General features: G+C 35.8%; 1 protein-coding gene across 3 annotated transcripts in view; it reads left to right on the top strand.

The window, feature by feature from the left end:
- The window catches only part of FAM19A2 (family with sequence similarity 19 member A2, C-C motif chemokine like), a 501,549-nt gene extending 482,861 nt beyond the window's left edge, over positions 1-18,688 (top strand). For all 3 annotated transcript variants that reach the window (XM_021091913.1, XM_021091914.1, XM_021091915.1), the window contains one exon: positions 16,526-18,688. In XM_021091913.1, coding sequence (XP_020947572.1) covers positions 16,526-16,537 — 12 coding nt within the window. In that variant the 3' untranslated portion in view covers positions 16,538-18,688. The remainder of the gene's footprint in view (positions 1-16,525) is intronic.

Below are 20,130 nucleotides of genomic sequence, written 5' to 3'. Positions count from 1 at the left end.
AAAGAAAACCCAAGGGTTTTTTGTAGTGAAATAACAGGGCCACACAGCTAACAAAGAGTTAACTCAGTATAAGCCCATGGCTGGTTGATGTTCTTAACCCCATGCTCGTAACCATTGCTTATAATTACTCTCTGCCTGATCCTCTGAAAATCCTAAATTCATTATTTTCTCCTTCATCAGTAGCTGACTTAATTATTCATGGTAAAGAAAATTTTTTTAAATTAGGGGAAATTGAACTGCATAGACAATTGTCATTTTTCAATTGTAGGCAAAATTGGGGAATTCCACTGTAATAGAATCTTTAATTATAAACTAATAGAAATAACCAAAAAAAAATTCAGTAAATGAACCCTATATTTAAGAGAATATTAGTGTTTTAAAATAGATCTAGATTTTATAAGAAGCCTGTTTGCCTTTTTATTATAATAAATCTTTTATTTTAAAGGTACTAATATATGCCACAGCTTTAATTTGATTCTGAGTTCATGACCTTGGATTATAATACCAACTGATAATATAGTTATAATTTAGCTAATAATAGTCAATTTTTTACATTACAACCTCTGTGTCTCATCTTTATGATGGAAAAGTTTAAGAAGTTAGTACAGAAGAACTCTTCTTCTGGGCCAGCCTTAAAAATTTATTAGAATTTTGATGTAATTTCATGGGTTTCAGAAAGTGTTGTGTGTGTCAAAGTATGATCCTTTTTTACTTATCTCAGTGGCTGATATTTTTGTATCAGAGAGTAACTTATTTATAGCTTGAAGATTTCAATATTCAGGAGTAATTTACTAAAATTCAAATTTCCATGATAATGGTAATTACTCTATGTAGATAATAATATATTGTCCATATTAGGACATATTTCCAGGATAGACCCAAAAGAATGTCAGGACAACCGGTGCAAATCAGGACTATCCAGGACAGGCTGGAAAATATAGTCACCCTGAGTGTAAGCAACTATCTATTAATTTCTGTTTTCAGCATTAGAGGAAAGTCAGTGTAGGGAGAAGACTCAGTCTGCACATGATTATAATGCAGAGGTACAATGTGAATAAATGCCAAAAATAAATTTCAAGTGTTACGTAATTAGATGACTACTCAGTGCCAAGATCATGATCAAAACTGAGCCCACATTCACTTTTAGTAATGGGCATTTAGTAATATGGTGAAAGTATCCCCTTCTTTTCCCATTACCCCAAAAGAGGATCAAACAGTTTATTAAAGCATAAGTGGGTTTATTTTGAGGCACTGAAAAGCCGCAAGAAAATGAAGAGCTGCCTGTCCAGAATATATGGGAAGATAAAGACCAAGAGATATTATCTAGTCCAGTTTGGGGAGTTACTAAACCCATGGAGGTAACTAAGTGTTGAGTACAAAAGATGGCAAAAAAAAAAAAAAAAAAAAAAAAAAAAAAAAAAAAAAAAAAAAAGGACAGGGAAAAGTAATCTAGAACAAGTTGAGTAAATAGCGAGTACTTGGTAGCAATTAACCCAAATTTATCACATGGACTAAATGACTCAATCAAGGCAAATACAAAGATTGTCAGTCTGGATCAAAAAATCAAAACACAAGTGGATACTATTTAACAAAGGTGCCACTGAACTCTACAGATAAACTGAAAAAATTTTTAAATGGAAAAGATACACTATGTAAACATTAACCTAAAGAAAGCTGTTGTAATAATATTAGTACTAAAGAATTTGCAGCAAAAGTTATTGCTAAGGAAGGACATTTCCTGATGATAAAAGGTTTAATTCCTCATGGAGAAACAACATGATACTTGCCTTTCTGCTTACATTAGTGCTTTCATGCTACTTCCATTTTCCCTAGAACTAGTAAAAACAACAGTATGTTCCACTATTGTCAAGCAGTATTATAAGCACTTACATATTAGTTCACTTAATCTTCACAACCACCCCATGACATAGGCTTGATTATTATCTTGATTTTACACATGAGGAAAGTGAGAAATGAAGAGGTTACCCAAAGTTACATAGATTATAAGCAATGGAGCTGGGATGAAAGCTAGGCAATCTAGGCTTTAAGTTATGAAAATAAACATTGGAATGGGAAAAGTCTAACTAGACCAAATGATTGCTGGTTTTCTCTCTGGTACCCATTTCAAACCAGTTTGCCATGGATGGGGTAGCAAGTAAGATATTCTTATCCCCGTGCCTCACATACTAGTTTAGGTGCTTCTCCATCTTTTCCTTTCAGAATCATCTAAAAGTGGAGACAAAGTATTTTTTTTCTCATGACTGACCAACTTCACATTTCTCTCTAACAGCTGAATGGTTTGGGAAGAGGGCATCCCTTCAAAGCTTTTCTTCTATTCAAAGCTAAATGCTGCAGTGGAAGGATGAATAGCTTATTCTAGACTGGTTTTCTGAACTAGGGGATGTCTCCATTTAGCTGGAATCTAACCTTATATAAGCCATGCATTTAGGAATTGTTACCCATCATTGGAAAACATTTGCCAGGAGAAAAACTTCTGCTGCTTCCCTTACATGACACACTCGCTCACTACCCTCTCCTTTAAAATTTTGCAAGCCTTCACCATCTAAACAGAAAGAACAGTAGCTTTCAGAGCTTATAAAAAGAAGGAAGTCATGGTGGTCGTTTTCAGATATCCATTTAGGCTCTCACCACTTCTAATTTCCAGGAATGAGGCTTTTGGAGGGAGGAGGGTATGAAGGCATGTGTGTTTCTATAACTTTAAGGTGGTTCTTTTTGCCTGTTCCCACGAGAACAAGGACTTTGTGTTTGCACACAGTCTATCCTAAGTAACATAGGAGCAAACATAACACTTATTGAATAAACAAAGACATAAACAAATGAATGAACACACACCTATGACCTCATCTACTTCCACTCTTCTCCCTGTTTACTCCATCCCACCACCCTGCCCCTCTTACTTTTTTTCTTGTCTCAGGTGATTTGCACATGCTCTTCCCTCTGCCTGAAATGCTCTTCCCCCCGCTGTCAGCTTGATTGGCTCTCTTATCTCTGTAGGTTTTTACTGAAGTCTCACTTTCTAGGAAGTCTTCCCTATCCATGCGAATTGAAATTGTATACCCCTCAAAAAAGTCCTTTCTTTCCCTTGACTTTTTCTCTTGGCATGACCTAACATGATTTAAAATTGTACTTATCATATCTATTGTTTGTCTGGCTCTGTAGAGTGTCAGTTTCACAGGACAGTGGTTTCTTTTTCACACCAAGGACAATGCCTCGAGGACAATAAATTTAAGTCAAATAAATGAATGGAAGAACCAGATATACAGGGCCTGTTTTACTAGGTTTGAAGTCCCACAAGGGACTATCACTTACTGCTTATATGCATCTTTTAATTTAATTTTTATTCTGTATTGTAGTATAGTTGATTTACAATGTTAAGTTTCAAGTGTACTGGAAAATGATTCAGTTATACATATACATATATCCACTCTTTTTCAGATGCTTTTCCCTAATATGTTACTACAGAATATTGAGTAGAGATCCCTGCACTGTACAGTAGGTCCTTGTGGATGAACTATTTTATATATAGTAGTATGTATATGATATGTTAAATTAGAAATTTGGGATTAATTTATATGCTCTTGACAAACTTCATTTGTAAGTCATCTGAGCTTCAGTTTCTTCAACTACAAACTGGGGATAATACTAATTAGCAACAAGGACTAGTAATGATAAATAGTAAAAGGGGACAAATCTCACAGAACAATCGTGAGAATTAAAAGAGAAAAATGGATGTGCACTCAGCTGGCAACTGATGCCAGCAGTTATGACCTGAGAGGTGGAAGCAAAGCAAAGGAAAGGTGAAGAGGGTTCCACATTGCCCTGACGAGCAGAAGGACCAGCTATCTTTGGCATTAGAGTCTAGACCAGAAAATGTAAGCTGCTGCATTTTGCTAAGCAAAAATTTACTTCTCTTTGCCTTTCAAAATGCTAGCTTCTTTATTTGGGAAAAAAAAAAAGTGACGATGGGAGGGGTCAGGCACATTGAACTTAAACATAGAGGCTGATAATTAATAAAGTGTGTATATAGCCATATGAGAAAGAGAGGGGGTGGGGAGATTGCATGCACACTATTGATCTTACAGGGAGTCACTCATCATGGTATCTATCTACCTTGTTCCATTATAGGAAATCTAATGATAGTTCACTTGCCATACCTGATATCAAGTGAACATGTAATTCTTAGGTATAGGGTAATTGACACCACAGCATATTTCTTGAGAAAATTTTCCTCACAGTGTCAAACAGTAGTATGGAAATTACTGAAGAGAGAGAGGTGTGTGTGTGTGTGTGTGTGTGTGTTTAATTAGGATAATTTTTAACTGAAATATTAACTGTAATGAATATGCGAGAATCAACCTTGATGTATCTATTTGGACATTTTCCACATCCCATGTGGTTAGTCTAATACCAATTAAAGCATCACAGATTGCTATTATCTGCTTGCATTATTATTTTCCTGAATTAATTTCATTTTAAAAATCAGACTTTTTCCAAATGAGAATAAATTTAAATATCCAAGATGCAAATGTGAAGCTGATGTCAGGACCCTAGCATATCTGTAATTTCAAATTCTGAAACTACAGAATCATGGGACTAATCCTAAATTTTTTTTTAAATGGAGAAAACTGAACTTTTGGGTCACTTAATCATTTCCCTTGCTCTTCATGGTGAATCCAAATAGGACCTCTAGTTTTCCCTCTTCTGAAATTACTTATCACATTCCCCATATATTCATATAGTAATTTATTTATCCATCCACCCACTCATCCCCATCATTTCAGTCTTTCATTTAATAAATATTAGGCATCACTTATGTACCTGGAATGCTGCTTAGCACTGAGGAAGCAAAATGTACAGTAATATTTCTTTTCCAATATATCATAGTTTGGTGGGAGAAACAAACAGGTTAATAAATAATTATAATGTGATATATCTTAGAAGTATGGACAAAGGGATGACTGGGCGAATCAAAAAGGCTTAACATTTATGAAGTAGTAACATTTGTTCTGTGGTTTGAAAGAAGAGTGTTTCAGGCCGAGGTAAAATATACACAAAGACAAGGAGATACAAATGGACCTATCAAGTCCTAGCCAGGAGTGTTAAAGAGGTGTGACTGGCATTGAACGTATGCATCTCTGAGGGAAATGGGAGGTTGGGAGATGTGACAGGTGGGTTGAGGTCTAATTATCAAGGACCTCCTATATTACCAGCAAGAATTTAGATTTCCTTCTATGATAGGACATTTGCATAGGTTTTTCTTTTCAGGATGATGGTGGCAAAGAGGAGGAGGAATGGGCAAGGGACAAGACTAATCAGGGAGACAGATTAAGAGGTTATTTCAATTTATTACAAACCAGATGGAATAAAGGCCTCGATTAAGAAAGCAACAGGAGACAAAGAGTAGGGAGCTGATTAAAAAGATGACCAGGGTCTAGAAATTTATCAGAAATAAAATGTCTAGAGAAAATGGCTATCACTGTTAAAAATATTCAATGGGGAGAAATGAAATTAAAGGACATTCCTGAAAGGCTTTCCATGTTTTTGAACGATGTGAAGAAAATGGAGGCCTGGAAATGTTAAGTGTTGTATTTCTCCATCTATTACTTGCTTTTTCTAAAAGATGAACCCCCTCTAAGTTTTCTCCAGCTGCTCCCTTTGTCTTCATTCACATGTGACCATGGCGAGTCATGACCCTGACCCACTTCATGGGTGTATTGGCCCTACTATATACGGATAATGTCAAATAAAAATTCTGCTCTTCCTCCAACAATTTTAGTCTCACATTTTCTGGTGAGGTAGGGAGAGGCCAAGATTAGCAAATGATGGGGAGAAAGGGGTCTGTTCTTGTTGCTCAAAGACTCCAGTTTTTTTCCAAAATTTGGAAGTTTCTTTTTGTATTATGACATGATTAGCCTTTTTCTCATATTGATTTTAACTATCTTTACGTCTCACATTTATGTAGGAAATGTTTTACTTTACTTTTATCTTATCAAAACCCTGTTATCTGATCCTAAGTATTAGGAATTCTTTCCTATGATTTATTATACATTATTGTTATTCATCTTATACTCTCAAATATTATTCAAATATTTACTACATAGTTTTATGTCTTTGGAGTACTTTGGGGAAGACAGATTATAAAGAAAGCTTTTAAAAGTCTATAAAATGTTATAAATTATGACCAAAAAACATCATGAATCCCATTCAGACTGTTAGGATTACACAGTTGATGAGCAGAGAGTAACAAAGCTGGCTTGACAAGTAAATGCTCATGCGTGTTTAGATCCACACATTGGTTAAATAGCTTAGCCTCATTTGTCAGCATTAAAGTGTATATGATTCAAGTTCAGCTTTAGAAAATTACAAATATCCATAGATTACAATTACAAATTAATTTATCCATAAATTACAAATATCCATTCAGGCAAGTCTAGGAATGGTTAAGACTGCAAATATTAAATCTTTGCATTCTAATTGAATATTACTACATGGTAATTTTCTACAATTCTTTTACCCTTTTATGTTAAAATAGTTGTCTATTGATTTTTATGTTCTCTCTTCCTTGATATTAAGTGAACTCTCTTCTTACATTTGTGCAGAATCCTTCCCAAAATATTCATGAGAAATGCTTACTATTCTTTTATCAATTTCTTATAAAAGCTGTTTCTTTCCCATTTATGGGTATGTGTTTCTCAAACAAACAAACAAACAAAAAATGGTTCTAAGAGTTTATAATCCTCCAGGAGAGATGCAAAACTATCCCCACTGTGGAATTTCATGGAGGTGAAGGAAGTTATTATCCTGCTGTCCCTTTATGCTTGTTAAAATATTCCCTTTCTGCCAGGTTTGCTTCCTGTAAGAATCTGTTGAACAGTGGAGTACCTGACATGTGTTTGTTCCTTAGGCAAACTTGTAAAACTCTTCAAGTTCGAATGGAGAAGTAGAAAGAGGTTTCTGCTGTGCCAGATGACAGTTTTTGATATTTCCACACTCAAAACAATTCTAGCTCCATGTTGGGGCCACTAGTGTGGTGAATCCTAGTGTTGGTTGCATTCTAAGGAAGGGACAGAAGTTTCATTGAGGAGTAAAGATTTCAAACAACTTCAGAAATGAGCCCTCATCTTGGTTTATTTCTCACAGCAGCAGGTGTATACATAGTGTTACAGAATTAACTGTAACCTACTCTTTCTCTTAGTTACCATTACCATCTGGGGTGCCCCCAGTTTCAGAGGCAAAGATGAACTTGGTGCAGTTTTAGGAATCAGAAGGTAAAGAACTGCTCAGTGGTCAGCTAAGAAGGCACTGAATTATTTTTCATAAAAAGGTAGGGGCCATCATTCTTTGATATGAGGTTACCCACTGGTCACAAATAACCAGTATGTCATCACTGATGAACCAAATATTGCTTCCTACAGTGACCCTCAAGCTAACATATTGTTTTTCCCAGAATAGAAAATTGATAATACAAAACCCTGAGTGTATTAGTGGACCTGTCTGTGTTCAATCTGACTATTAATTTGGAAATTAACATGAAAAGCACTGAGCCAGCAAATTGTCACTTAATCTCCATAAACGAAATGAAGGTTCATTTTTTTCTATACTTAAATTGCCCCATAATTGTATAAGCTATGTCTAAGTAATTAGAATGGACTGGATGTAAAGATTCATATTTTGACCAACTTTGAGGATTAAAGACTCCTGAATTGTGACTACTTCTTTTAAAAGAGGAGAAATCTATCCGAGAAATGGGGGAAAAAAGCAAAAGCCCCCAACATATTAACCTTCAGAAAATGGATTCTAGTTTTTTTAATTTAAGGAGATTTTTTTCTATATAGATACCATATATGGAATGGGCATCTCTAAACTTAATTTTATGACAGAGATTGGGATGGAAAGGAGAGAGCGTGTGTACTTCAGGAATAGTAGTAGCCTTATCTTTCCACAGGTAACATCAGGTTCTTTTCAACATGACAGCAACATATTTATTTGCACAAGTATCTCAAGGAAAGTTGAAAGCCATAACTCAAACCAGCCAGGAAGCTGAGAGACAATGTTGCTGAGTAATTTCTATGCTACCAGGACAGATTTCTTCAGTTTCAACCCTTCTCCCCAAACTCCACTTATTTTAAACTCACCTTTTAAGCACAATTTTTATTGCTTCCTTCTATCAGCCCTCATATGTACTGAGGCTGAAATTCTTGACTGTGATACTTGGGCAGATATAAACTTTTAAAGTAAGGTTTTATGACAGAAATTGGATAGAAACGATCAATTCAAATTACTACTTTACAAATGAGAGGTAAGTCTAAAAAAATGAACCTACTATTAAATTTAGCAGGTAAAAATGCCTTCCAATTGAGTTCCAAATCGCAACTGTCTCTAAAAATGTGTGAACTCTGCTGGTCCGTGAAATATCATCTTTAAGCATTGATTCAGATTTCCCCAAAGCATTCAAAATAATGGTTAAGAACTTTAGGAAATCATCATAAAACTTAAACAATGTAATCCCATTATGCTGTTGTCTTTCAAAATTATCTAATTGTGTGTGTGTGTCATTTTCCACCTGGAGTGAATGGAAAGTGTGTATGGTGGAGGGTCGGGAGGAAGAAAGTCTATTTATATGTTCCTAATGTCCCAAAGGCATTTATTAACTACCCAAAGAGAAATCAGGGAATGTTTTGTTTGGCTAACCATGAATGCTATCTGGAAAGAATCAGTTGATCAGCCTCTGAGTGGATGATTGTGCATAAATGACAACACTACCAGTCATCTGCTCCTCTGAGTCATGTAGAAGAGTTCACTGCAGGCCTACTGTACAGCTTTCAAAATTTCAAGAAATGGTGTGGGTCCATCTGTTCCAAAGATTCATTTCTAGTCAAGATCTTCGTTTGCACAGCACAGGAAGCTGAAAGCCACTGACAGATGTTATATTTGGGTGATAAATCTCTCCAGCTTTGCATTCTAATATAGACTTTTTAGAAAGGAAGTCTACACAGTGGTTATATCACCAGTAAACTTAGGTAGTTAGGATAAGGCTTTATCCCATTTGCAATTAGTCATTAAGTCACAGTAGTTTGGGGACAGAGGAGAATTAGAAACTCAGTGAGTCCAGCCAACTTGTTTGGTAGGTATGAACCTTGTAGAGTCAGAAGTTTTTAAGTGCTTGTCCAAAATTCTGAAACCAGAAGGTATTAACACTGTTAAAACTCTTCTCAGAATAAGGTTACCTCTTCTCAGTCAGGTGCCCTGGTTTTCTTCAGAAATCTAGGAAGACTATATACCATTTTCTTCTTCCACACCAGGAACCCACCCTGAGATACACTAATCAGTTAACTACAGGAATGCTCTGTTGTTCGAAATAACTACTCTCCAATCCCCCAAGGCTGTTAAATTTTTTGAGAATTCATAAAACCCACAACAAGGTCACTTAGGAAATGTTGACCCTTGCTGAAGAGTTAAACAGACTTTAGAGCCCCAGATATTAAATGTTGAGGCCAATTCATAGCACCAGCCATGCTTAGGAAGGAAAATTAAACTGTGGTATGAAAATACAACAGTTTTCAGGGCTTATGGGGATGCCTCTATCACCATGAGAATAAAATATAGGCATAATTTTTTTATATAGGTGTGTGTGTTTATGAAAGTTATTCATACGTCACTGCCTCATATTCCGTCATCTATACTCAAAAGCTGCCTGGTCAGCTTGCTCTTAAATGGTATTTTGGACCAACAGTAATCTTTCATTTCGTAATACTTCATTGCATAAGGTGCTTTAAGAAAGGACAATTGCATTTATGTACAGTTATAACCAACTCAGGGGCAGCTTTTCTCCAGCTTAAATGAGAAAACTTGCTACTGAGAATAATGATGTTTTAATTGCACATTTAGTACACAAAAGTGAAGCAAGAGCTTAATTCACATACTTGTAAGAGCTACATTAAAAAAATACATTTGCAGTGAAGCAGCAATTATATTCCAAGCAAGGATAGCTCATTCAAATAAGCATTTAGGATTGTGAAGGTATTCTAATGTTCCTTTTACCTATATTGAATAAGTTAAATTTATTTACTAGAATGTTAGTTTGAAATGGTGCCTGTCTACCTATGAGGTTATTAAATAACTGTATTGTAAAACTCGGACCTGTACTGCATTTAAACTTGCTGCATCCTTTCAGAATTGCTGTCACATATTCCTTGACTTCCAATTGTTTAAAGAACGTCAGTCCAAAGATAAATGTTGCTCTAATAACATGGGCATTTTAGTGAAAATTTAACATTTTTAAAAATGAAACTGACTTGTCCATAATGCATTGTCTCTCCCTCTCTCTTTTTTTTTTTTTTTTTTTTTTTTTGGCCACACCTGCAGAATGTGAACATTCCCAGGCCAGAGACTGGGCCTGAGCCACTGCAGTGACAATGCCAGATCCTTAATCCACAGTGCCACAAGGGAATTCCAACATTGTTTCTTCTATTATTGTGTATATGTGACTCATTTTATATTCAAAGAAATAGAAATATCGTTCAATAGTCCTTCTAACAAGATTTTGATGACCACACTGGAAAAACAAGAATATTTTGTAAATTAAGCTCATATGATAAGATTCACATTCATGTTGTACAGATTTGGTAGCGATTTCACAAATTTATGTAGACTGGCAAAGTGAACAACTGAGAATAAAAATTCTGGGATATGGGATGGAATCCAAAGAAATGCATCAGAGGAACCATCAATAATGAATAAGGAAATTTACAAGTCTGCATTTTGTCTTTTTTTTTTTTTTTTTTTTTTTTTTGGTCTTTTCTAGGGCCACACCCATGGCATATGGAGGTTCCCTGGCTAGGGGTCTAAGTCTAATCGAAGCTGTAGCCGCTGGCCTATCCGAGCCTTGTCTACGGCCTACACCACAGCTCAAGGCAACGCCGGATCGTTAACCCACTGAGCAAGGCCAGGGATCAAACCCGCAACCTCATGGTTCCTAGTCGGATGTGTTAACCACTGGAGCCACGACGGGAACTCCACAAGTCTGCATTTTGTTTTGCGTGATTATACCACATTTATTTTTAAACCTAGATGGTTAAAGTGCAGTACTGATTTCCTAAATATTTTTCCTGCCTGCAGAGTCTGATAGCAGCTGGTCCATCAGAAAGACAAAGAATGGAATTTTGTGCCTGTAAAGACTAGTATCTTATGTTCAGAAATAATTGAGGGCAAAAACTAGGAATTCAATGCATTCGGGTGCCTGGAAATATACCCATATCTGAATCATAAGTTACCACTTACGTGATGCTTATAATGTGCCTAAGAATCTAAGTGTCAAGCACTTGAGCAAGTAACTTATTTTCCTCAACTTATACAACCCTGTGATGGAGGTACTAATAGTATAGCTCTTTTACTCACGCTCACATGCTGAGTTGTCAGCAGAACTAAATGCAGAACCTAGACACCCTGGCTCCAAAGGGCATGCTTTTTAACCACTGCATACTCTCACCTTATCTGAAAACTCAGTCTCTCCCTCCCAAAGCCAGCCACAACAATAGTGCTCCTTTCTTGATATATTACGTTTATGATGAATAAGCATATATGACATGAGTAATTTTAAGATCAGTTACTATAAGACACAGGAAATTCATTAAATCCATATTTGTGGAAAACAAAAAGTAATGCCCCCTCCTGTAGGTACCCTATGTATCACCTTGTGTGTCTTGTTTGGGAATTACTACTATGACCACCTGTTGATATTTATAAGCATTTACCTGGACAGACACTTGGCAGGGATTATCTGATAACAACTGCAAATGTATGAGGGCTGATAGTATGTTTTTCATATTTCACATGGGGAGATGAAGGCTCAGGGAGTTTAAAGAATTTATTCAACCCCACATGTTAGACAGTGATAAGGCAGAGATTTGAACCCAGGCAGTCTGTGTACAGAGCCCGTGTTATTTGTCATTGTGCCTCTTACCATGGTGTGTCGTCTCCCACCTATAACCATGACTTGGACAAGTGGAAAAGGAACTGTAGACGCCACAAATATAGTGATTTTAAGAAACTTGTAAAAGCATCTTTCACATTTGAGAACAAAAGAAATTCTTAAATCTCTTTCCTTTTTTATCCTTTCTAATTTATCTTACCTTGAAAATAGAGGATTTAACTTAATGCTGAAAATACAAAATGAAAAAAAGTATAAAAATAGTTGACTTCACTTAATTTCAAATTTAGTATCATATATGCCATTTACCTAGTTTTATTTTATTTATTTATTTATTTATTTATTTATGTTTTCTGTCTTTTTAGTGCCACACCTGCAGCATATGGAGGTTCACAGGATAGGGGTCGAATCAGAGCTGTAGCTGCTGGCCTATGCTATAGCCACAGCAATGTGGGATCCGAGCTGCATCTGTGACCTAAACCACAGCTCATGGCAATGCCAGATCCTTAACCCACTGTGCAAGGCCAGGGATCGAACTTGCATCCTCATGGATACTAGTCAGATTTGTTTCTGCTGAGCCATGATGGGAACTCCTATTTTCTCAATTTAAACCAGTAAATGGACTTAAAAGACATGATTTATAGCATAAAAATTACTGAGAAATCTAATCAGGGCCCTATAATAGATTTGTTGTACTGGGATAAATAAGTTGATGCTCTACTCCTAAAGAATTAGTGCTTCTTAAATTATTCAATGTTAACAGGTTAGCTTCTTCTTCCTGGTGGCTCATTACCAACATGGCTTTGTGCTTGTGACTAGAAATAATAACAATAATCATAATAATTACCATTGCATGTGTTCAGCAGCCAAGTAGTCTCACCAAACTGGGTAGTGTGAAGCACACACACATAAAATTTGCATGAAAAACAACAGCTGTGTAAAATACTGCCTTTGGAAAGGCAACTTTACTGAGATAGTGATTATAGCGTATGAAGCTCAAGTCATAACCATAATGATCGTAGGACTATTTCTCTCCCTCGTGCAGTATTTTATATCTATGGCCCTAAGAACCAGAAGACATTGAACTCACGGTAGCAAACACTATTTCCTAGCCTGTAAAATTGGTTTTATTGCAACCTCCAGCTTTTAGTCAGAAAACTTGCTGAAAAGCCTCCTTGTATAAGTTGGCCTCCTCCAAAAGATAGAATTCCAGTGAAAGAATAATATTTAAGTTCTAAAAGTAAGGTGATACTTGATTTTGTCTATTAAAAACTTACTTTTAAATGAAAGCAAAATTTTAAATGTTGAATTGGATAAAATAGCATTGCAACACTTTTTTTTTTTTTTTTCCCATCTTTTTGCCTTTTCTAGGGCCGCTCCTGCGGCATATGGAGGTTCCCAGGCTAGAGGTCGAATCTGAGCTGTAGCTGCCAGCTGATGCCAGAGCCACAGCAACATGGGATCCAAGCCATGTCTGTGACCTACACCACAGCTCATGGCAACACCGGATCCTTAACCCACTGAGCAAGGTCAGGGATCGAACCCGCAACCTCATGGTTCCTAGTCGGATTTGTTAACCACTGCTCTACGACGGGAACTCCATCATTGCAACACTTTTTGTATGAGGAAATTCCAGGTTATTGTCTATAAAGTATAAAATGGCAATTGTTTCCCCCCCGCCCCAGTTAGCATGACCGAATTTAAACATAAGTCACTCAGACTTAATGAGCAATATAAATCGTAATAAAAGGTTTTTTTTCTGTGTTCAATTTTAGACCATTTTATTTTAAAATGTTATTTAGATCTTGTATATTAGGTGATTAAAAATGGTGATAATCTGCTTGTATTCAAAATTACCTTCTTTTATCTTCTAAGTATTTTTAAGTCTTTGGCTTTGCCATGTCATTTGGTACTAATCTGAAAGTTGTCAAGGAAGGTGCTGATGTATGTTCATGTTTATACGACATTGAAAAGAGCCAGTTATGACTTAGCCTTTGTCGAATTCCTTAATATAGTTCTCTACTGAATCCCTGTTAGTGGGATCCTCTTATTCTACTTTTAGTGGTTCTCGTTAAAGATTTATGCATTAAAAAAAAAAAACTGATCCCCATTCTAAAACTTTTATTTTTATAGTACTTCTGAGTTAGCAAAGCTAGGTTTTCATAAATACAATATTCAGTACTAACAGCAACACTGTAAGGCTAACAGGATTATCCCCATTTTACACATGGGAAAGTGGAGGAGCCAGAGGTTGGATGACACAGCCAGTGTCATTAGTATTATTGCTACAGTGACCTAAATCCGGAATTCTATATGCCACACTACAACAGCCCTCTTGTCAAAATCAAATAATTTACAAAAGTAAAACCTAAAACAAATTGTCCATTACTCCTCATCTTATAAAATGTGGATATTTTTTAGAATTAATCAATAGGAAACGAGGTAATATTGCATAAAATTGGAAAATAAGGAAAAGCTTTAATTATGTTTCAATTCATGCTTGTTTAGTCACTTCTTTTAGTCATGTTTAAAGTTTGGTTTTCTAGCAATTATTTTAGGTGACAGAAACACAGCATAATAAAAATGTACATTTATGATATTCTTGAGGATATGGATTGTATATAGTGGTATGTGTTTATGTGTATACTTATGTTTTCTCTATCAAGTTGGAAGAAAAAATGTATACTAGGTTTAAAAGCCTTTGGTATTTACTGTCAATTTAATATCTGTTGTTAAAATTATGTGAAATTAAAGCTTTACATAGCTGAGAAAATCAGCTATATATGAAGCAGCTTTATACAAAGCAGCAGGAGAAGTGGAGAAATCCTTACTGACCTTGGAGTGAAGATGTAAGAATGCATCCGCCATACCCAATAGATTGTGTAGAACCTGGGCTTGCAATGGCTCAAGAGGACATGTCACTCCTTTCGTGGAGCCCTTGCAGTGTGACCCTCCAGTGGCCTGTGCTCAGTCTTTCCTTGAGGCTAAACCATTTTTTCTCTGCCTCTGTTTTTTTCCTGTTATTTCAAGCACTAGTCCTCATATTACACTTTGGAATTATTCCTACTAAGAAGAGAATTTTCAGAAAGGGCAGGTGCATTTTCTCAGCCAGTGAAATCAAAGATTGTGTTAAATCAGTGTTTGTCAAGTAAGTTTCTCATAAAAATTAAATTTCTATATTTCCCACAATGATCAGCATCTCTGTTAGTGACAAAACGTCCATAGAAATGTTCTCATTTCCTTCCCATATTCTTCTTACACTGACTCCCAGGCTGGGCATCCTTCAAAGAATTGATGTAAAAGGACCACTGAATAGCAGACAATAAAATCACAGTCCTGTCTAAGACATCCCCTGTCCCAGAGTCTCTAGACGTTGGCGGGCCCTTCATGTGCTTATATCTTTCCATCCTCAGTCCAGTCCCTTCCATTGTTACATAGGAGTAAGAAGCTTCAAATATGCAGGCAGAGGCTCCTTCTCTGGGAATGAGAGCTGACCAAAGAGATACATATAAATTGGTTGCCTCCATGCAGAACACATGTGCTTGAATCTTACATCTTCCTTTGGTAGTATAATTTGAGACCAGCCATGGAAGAGCAAAGTCTATGGCTGCTTTATTATCTTGTTTCATATTTCTCTTTTTCATGGTTGATCCAACAAACAAAAAAACCCTGTCTTTTGGCAAATGTTTCATGAAAGGATAACTATGTCATCTGATAAAATAAAACCAAATTATTCACAATAGTTTTTAAATATTCACTTTTTGTTATAACCATTGCTGGAAAAGAACTATTAGGCAACTCTAAGAGTATAACTAGAAGTTCATGAATACAGCAGAAATCTCTGTGTCTAATTATCTTTCCTCCACACACATATGGAAATATATCTATGTATCAGGTATTATAGTTCTCTATTATTCTTTTTTCCTATATACATTTGAGGTATGAAAATGCAGTGTGAATCTGTCTCAATAATATTAATAGTACTGTTAATAATACTGCTCTAATCAATTTATGAGAAACTTGGGGCACCCTTAAAATCTGGTATAACATTGTACTACCCTTAATTGTTTTTCTCCACAAATATTTTTTGTCCTTTGGAATACAGTTGAGTCAAACAAACACTCAACTTTTTAATTATCTCAAGAATGGATTTTATGAAGCCATTTCCCCAGGGCATTCTTGAAGATGTGGCCTGATTATATTCCTGCAAACAACAGTCTTTCTTCACTGACTTCTGGCATGATGTGTATGATCTCTGGGTTACATCCACCAAGGCTGTGCAAAAAACAGGGGTTCCAGCATCATTCTTTGGGTCTGAAAAGGGGTAGCATCACCAGTTAAGATCTTCTTGGTCATAGTTGGAGTCATTTAGATAATTGTACAAGTGGCTCTAAAAGTAATATGAAATGATAGAGAAAAAATGGTATATTTTAATAAGGTAAAAAATACTTGAATATGGCAGTCCTTTGAAATTCAATAATGTATTTGATATAGCAAATACTAGCATTGGGAGTTACCTGTTTTTAATACTCGGTTGTATAGAGTTTTAAATGATTCTGTTTTCTTCTTTTGTAGGTAACCCATTAACCAAGGATAAGTCAAGTGATCCTCAAGGCCAACTACATTGAACATCTGCGTAGAAGTATAACTCCTGAGGTGATCTTGAAGGAAGATTTTTATATTGCCCAGAAGAAGCACTTGAGTCTGTTATTTCCGGGGGATTTCATGGCTCATAATCAACTTCTTGGAAACAAGACATTTAAAAAGTCAGACATGAACTTCTACATTATGAAGCTTTCATCAGATCTGAACTGTGTTCAACTTGTATAATTGCACTTGCAAAAAGAATTTGAAGTTGCTGTCTGAAGAGTTTGCATTTCCGGATGGTGTTAGAGATACTAACCTTTTGAGCTCTTGGCTCCAAAGAAGTGCTTTTCTTGTTTCTGAACTTCTCCTACATGCACTAGCCTCTGTCATAGTCCTGTTCCCAGGTCCTGTGTTCACGGGCAAGGACCGCACATGGCTTCAGTGACATTTCCTTTGCGAACTTCTCCTCTGGCATGGTGTGGAGTGAGACAGTTTTATTTGTATCCTAATCTTGGAGCTCTGAAAGCCCACAGGTTTTAACATCTTAAGTTGCTTTTGTTAAAGGAATGGAACTATATATCCATTGATAATAATTATTGTTGGCAAGTAATAGTTATCTGAATACATCAATCATATAAGAATGTATAGACAAGCTGACATGTTTCCCCAAGGCTAACACACTACTGCAGCTGTCAGCTAAATAGGTAGTAGATAGAAACTGAATTACCATTTTCATTATATACTACTACTTGGTACCTCTAGAGTACTCTCCCTGTCATTTTTTTTTTTAATTGGACATTTTCTTTCATTTTTATCTTTACTCTTTTCCTTCACAGAATCAGCAGTGGGCAGTCAAATATTTAGGCAAACTTCAGTTTCAAAAAATTGCCAGGGATGCATGTGGGTTTTGATTTCTTAGCTTGAAAGTTACTCAGATTTCTTAAAGTTTTTTTTTTTTTAAACCATCCTTTCTATCTCATTTGAAAAAGACCATCTCTTGCTTGATCCCAATGACTGTTTGAATGCCTACCTATTTGTTTGATTTGTTTGTTCGGTCTGTTGGTATAGTAAATTGTTCTTTTCCTTGGTCTCACATTTATAAATATTTGCTTGTAGTTGTCCCCTTCAATTACTTAGGTTACTTTTTGTCCACTTTTTTTGTAGCCCTTTTAACATTTGTGGTTTTCAGTTGTACAGGAAAATCGTATAAACATTTAAAGGCCTTAAACAAGTATGTACCTTTTTTCTAAGTTATTCACAGAATGTATAATTTTATACTGTCTTTGTTTTGTTTCATTTGCCATGTGGAGGGAGAGAAGAATGGAAATTGCATAGCCATCCTATCATAATATTGTGTAAATGTACAGTTTGAAGGAATGTAAAGGAAGAGGCTTCTGTGTTTCACTCATCTTAGACTAATACGAAGATACTTCAGGAATTGCCCTATTAGAAGTTCCATTATGTTAGAGACAGTGTGGACATCTTTTGTATTTTTAAAACTCACTGACATGGCCAATTAGATATATGTTGCTTTCTATGATGGAGGCTGTCAGACAGACCAAAGCTCTCCAGGGTAAGTTGGTGACAACTTTCAGAAACCAATGCATTACCCAGAATATTTTTTTTCAAGAGAATGGCTCAAAGTGTAAAATTTGTTTAAAAAAATTAAATTTGTAAAGTATGCCATTAACATTGAACTAAAATATACTGCCCCACAGTCCACAGAATGAAGTGATTTTCTCTTTCCATTTTAAGTATGCATAAAGTTAGATGGCTCTGAGTGAATTTTGCAATGGTTCAAGACAGCCTGAATTCATAAAGAAAGGAAGAACAGTTGTGCTGGAGTTTCTGCATTAGTGATAAATATCATTAATTTCTTTGGAACAAAGTGGAAAATTACATTATTTTGGAAATTATGAATTTGTCCCAGGTTTGAAATTATAGATCATGCCTCTCATTTTTTAAACTATGTCCTTTAAAACAACACTGGAAATTCTGTATTATATTCAAGTGTAATACATGCATATCGATAGAAAAAATAAATGGAATTTCAAATATACTAACTAGGTTATCCTCAGTAGATTAATGTTGTGACTCCTCAGAAAAGGTGAATAAAGTTGGAATATAAAATGGACTTTTTCATGAATTATATTCAGAGACTGTTTTCCATTGTATTATTTTAAAATCACTTCAGTTACTTTCCAGGCAAACCTCTGAGTTTGTGGGGAAGTGGACATAAATTCTTCAATCTTCTCTTAATAAAAATCCATGGCAAATCTTGCCATTTACACAAGGTGCCAGTATTTGATTTGCTTCCATGCTAGGAAACAATTAAAATAGATATATTTACACTTGTGCCACTTGCCCATATCTTGACTATGAGCATAACTGGCAAAATTTTGCTAGCAATATACAAAACTCATTATAATTGTTAAAGATAATGTACTGTTTAAGCCTTTGAAATTCATTATACAGCTGGCCCATGAACAATATAGGTTTGAACTGCATAGGTCCATAGAGACATGGATTTTTTTCAACAGTACTACAGTACCGGAGTCCCAGCTGTGGCTCAGTGAGTTAAGAACCCAACATAGTGTCTGTGAGGATGTGGGTTGATCCCTGGCTTCCCTCAGTGGGTTAAGGATCCAGTGCTGCCTCAAGCTGTGGTTTAGGTTGCAGACACAACTTGGATCTGGTGTTGCTGTAGCTGTGGTATAGGCCAGCAGCTGCAGCTCTGATTTGATCCTTTGTCTGGGAACTTTCATGTGCTGCAGGTGCAGCCCTAAAAGGAAAAAAAAAGTACTGCAATACTACACAATCTGAGGTTAGTTGACTCCAAGGATGTGGAACTATAGATATGGAAAAACCACATGTAGGAGGATAGACTGTAAGTTATATGTAGATTTTCCACTGCATGGAGGGTTAGCTCTCTGACCCTGGCATTATTCAAAGGTCATCCACACATGGAAATGTTAATCAAATATGGCTATGACTTGGCCTTATAGTTTTTGTTTTTAAATAGATTAAGATTTATAAGAAAATATGAAAATATCTCAGAGGACTTCTGTGCACCCTTTTCCCCATCATACCCCAGTGAGAACATCTTATAAAAACCAAGAAATTGACATTGGTACAATACTATTCATTCAGATACAGACCTTATTCCAGTTTCGCTAGTTTGACATGCACTTTGTGAGTTTGTGTGCATGCATATGATCTTATTTTTAATGAATTTGGTAAACACCTATTCTAGTACGTAATAATATAGAATGGTGTATGAGGATATGGGTCAGTGAGTGACTGATTTGTGATGACATATTTCTCTATTTATGGAATAACATCCTATACCTTTATTTTATTTTTATACATCCTTGTTGTCTTAACACAATGGAAACTTCCAGGGGGGAGAGATGAGATGGCAGAATAGAAGTTCTTAAGTTCATGAAAACACCAGAATCACAACATCACAACTAACCATTGAACAACCTATCAATAAAATAGACTGGAAAAAAAAAAAAGATATTCTACACCCAAAGACAAAGAAGAAGCCATGAGGAGAAGGTAGGAGGGACACATTTGGGATAGAAGCAAAA

Source organism: Sus scrofa, chromosome 5 (genome assembly GCF_000003025.6).
Source record: "Sus scrofa isolate TJ Tabasco breed Duroc chromosome 5, Sscrofa11.1, whole genome shotgun sequence".
NCBI lineage: Eukaryota > Metazoa > Chordata > Mammalia > Artiodactyla > Suidae > Sus > Sus scrofa.
The sequence above is the reverse complement of the archived record's forward strand: the minus strand, read 5'-3'. Positions and strand labels throughout refer to the sequence as shown.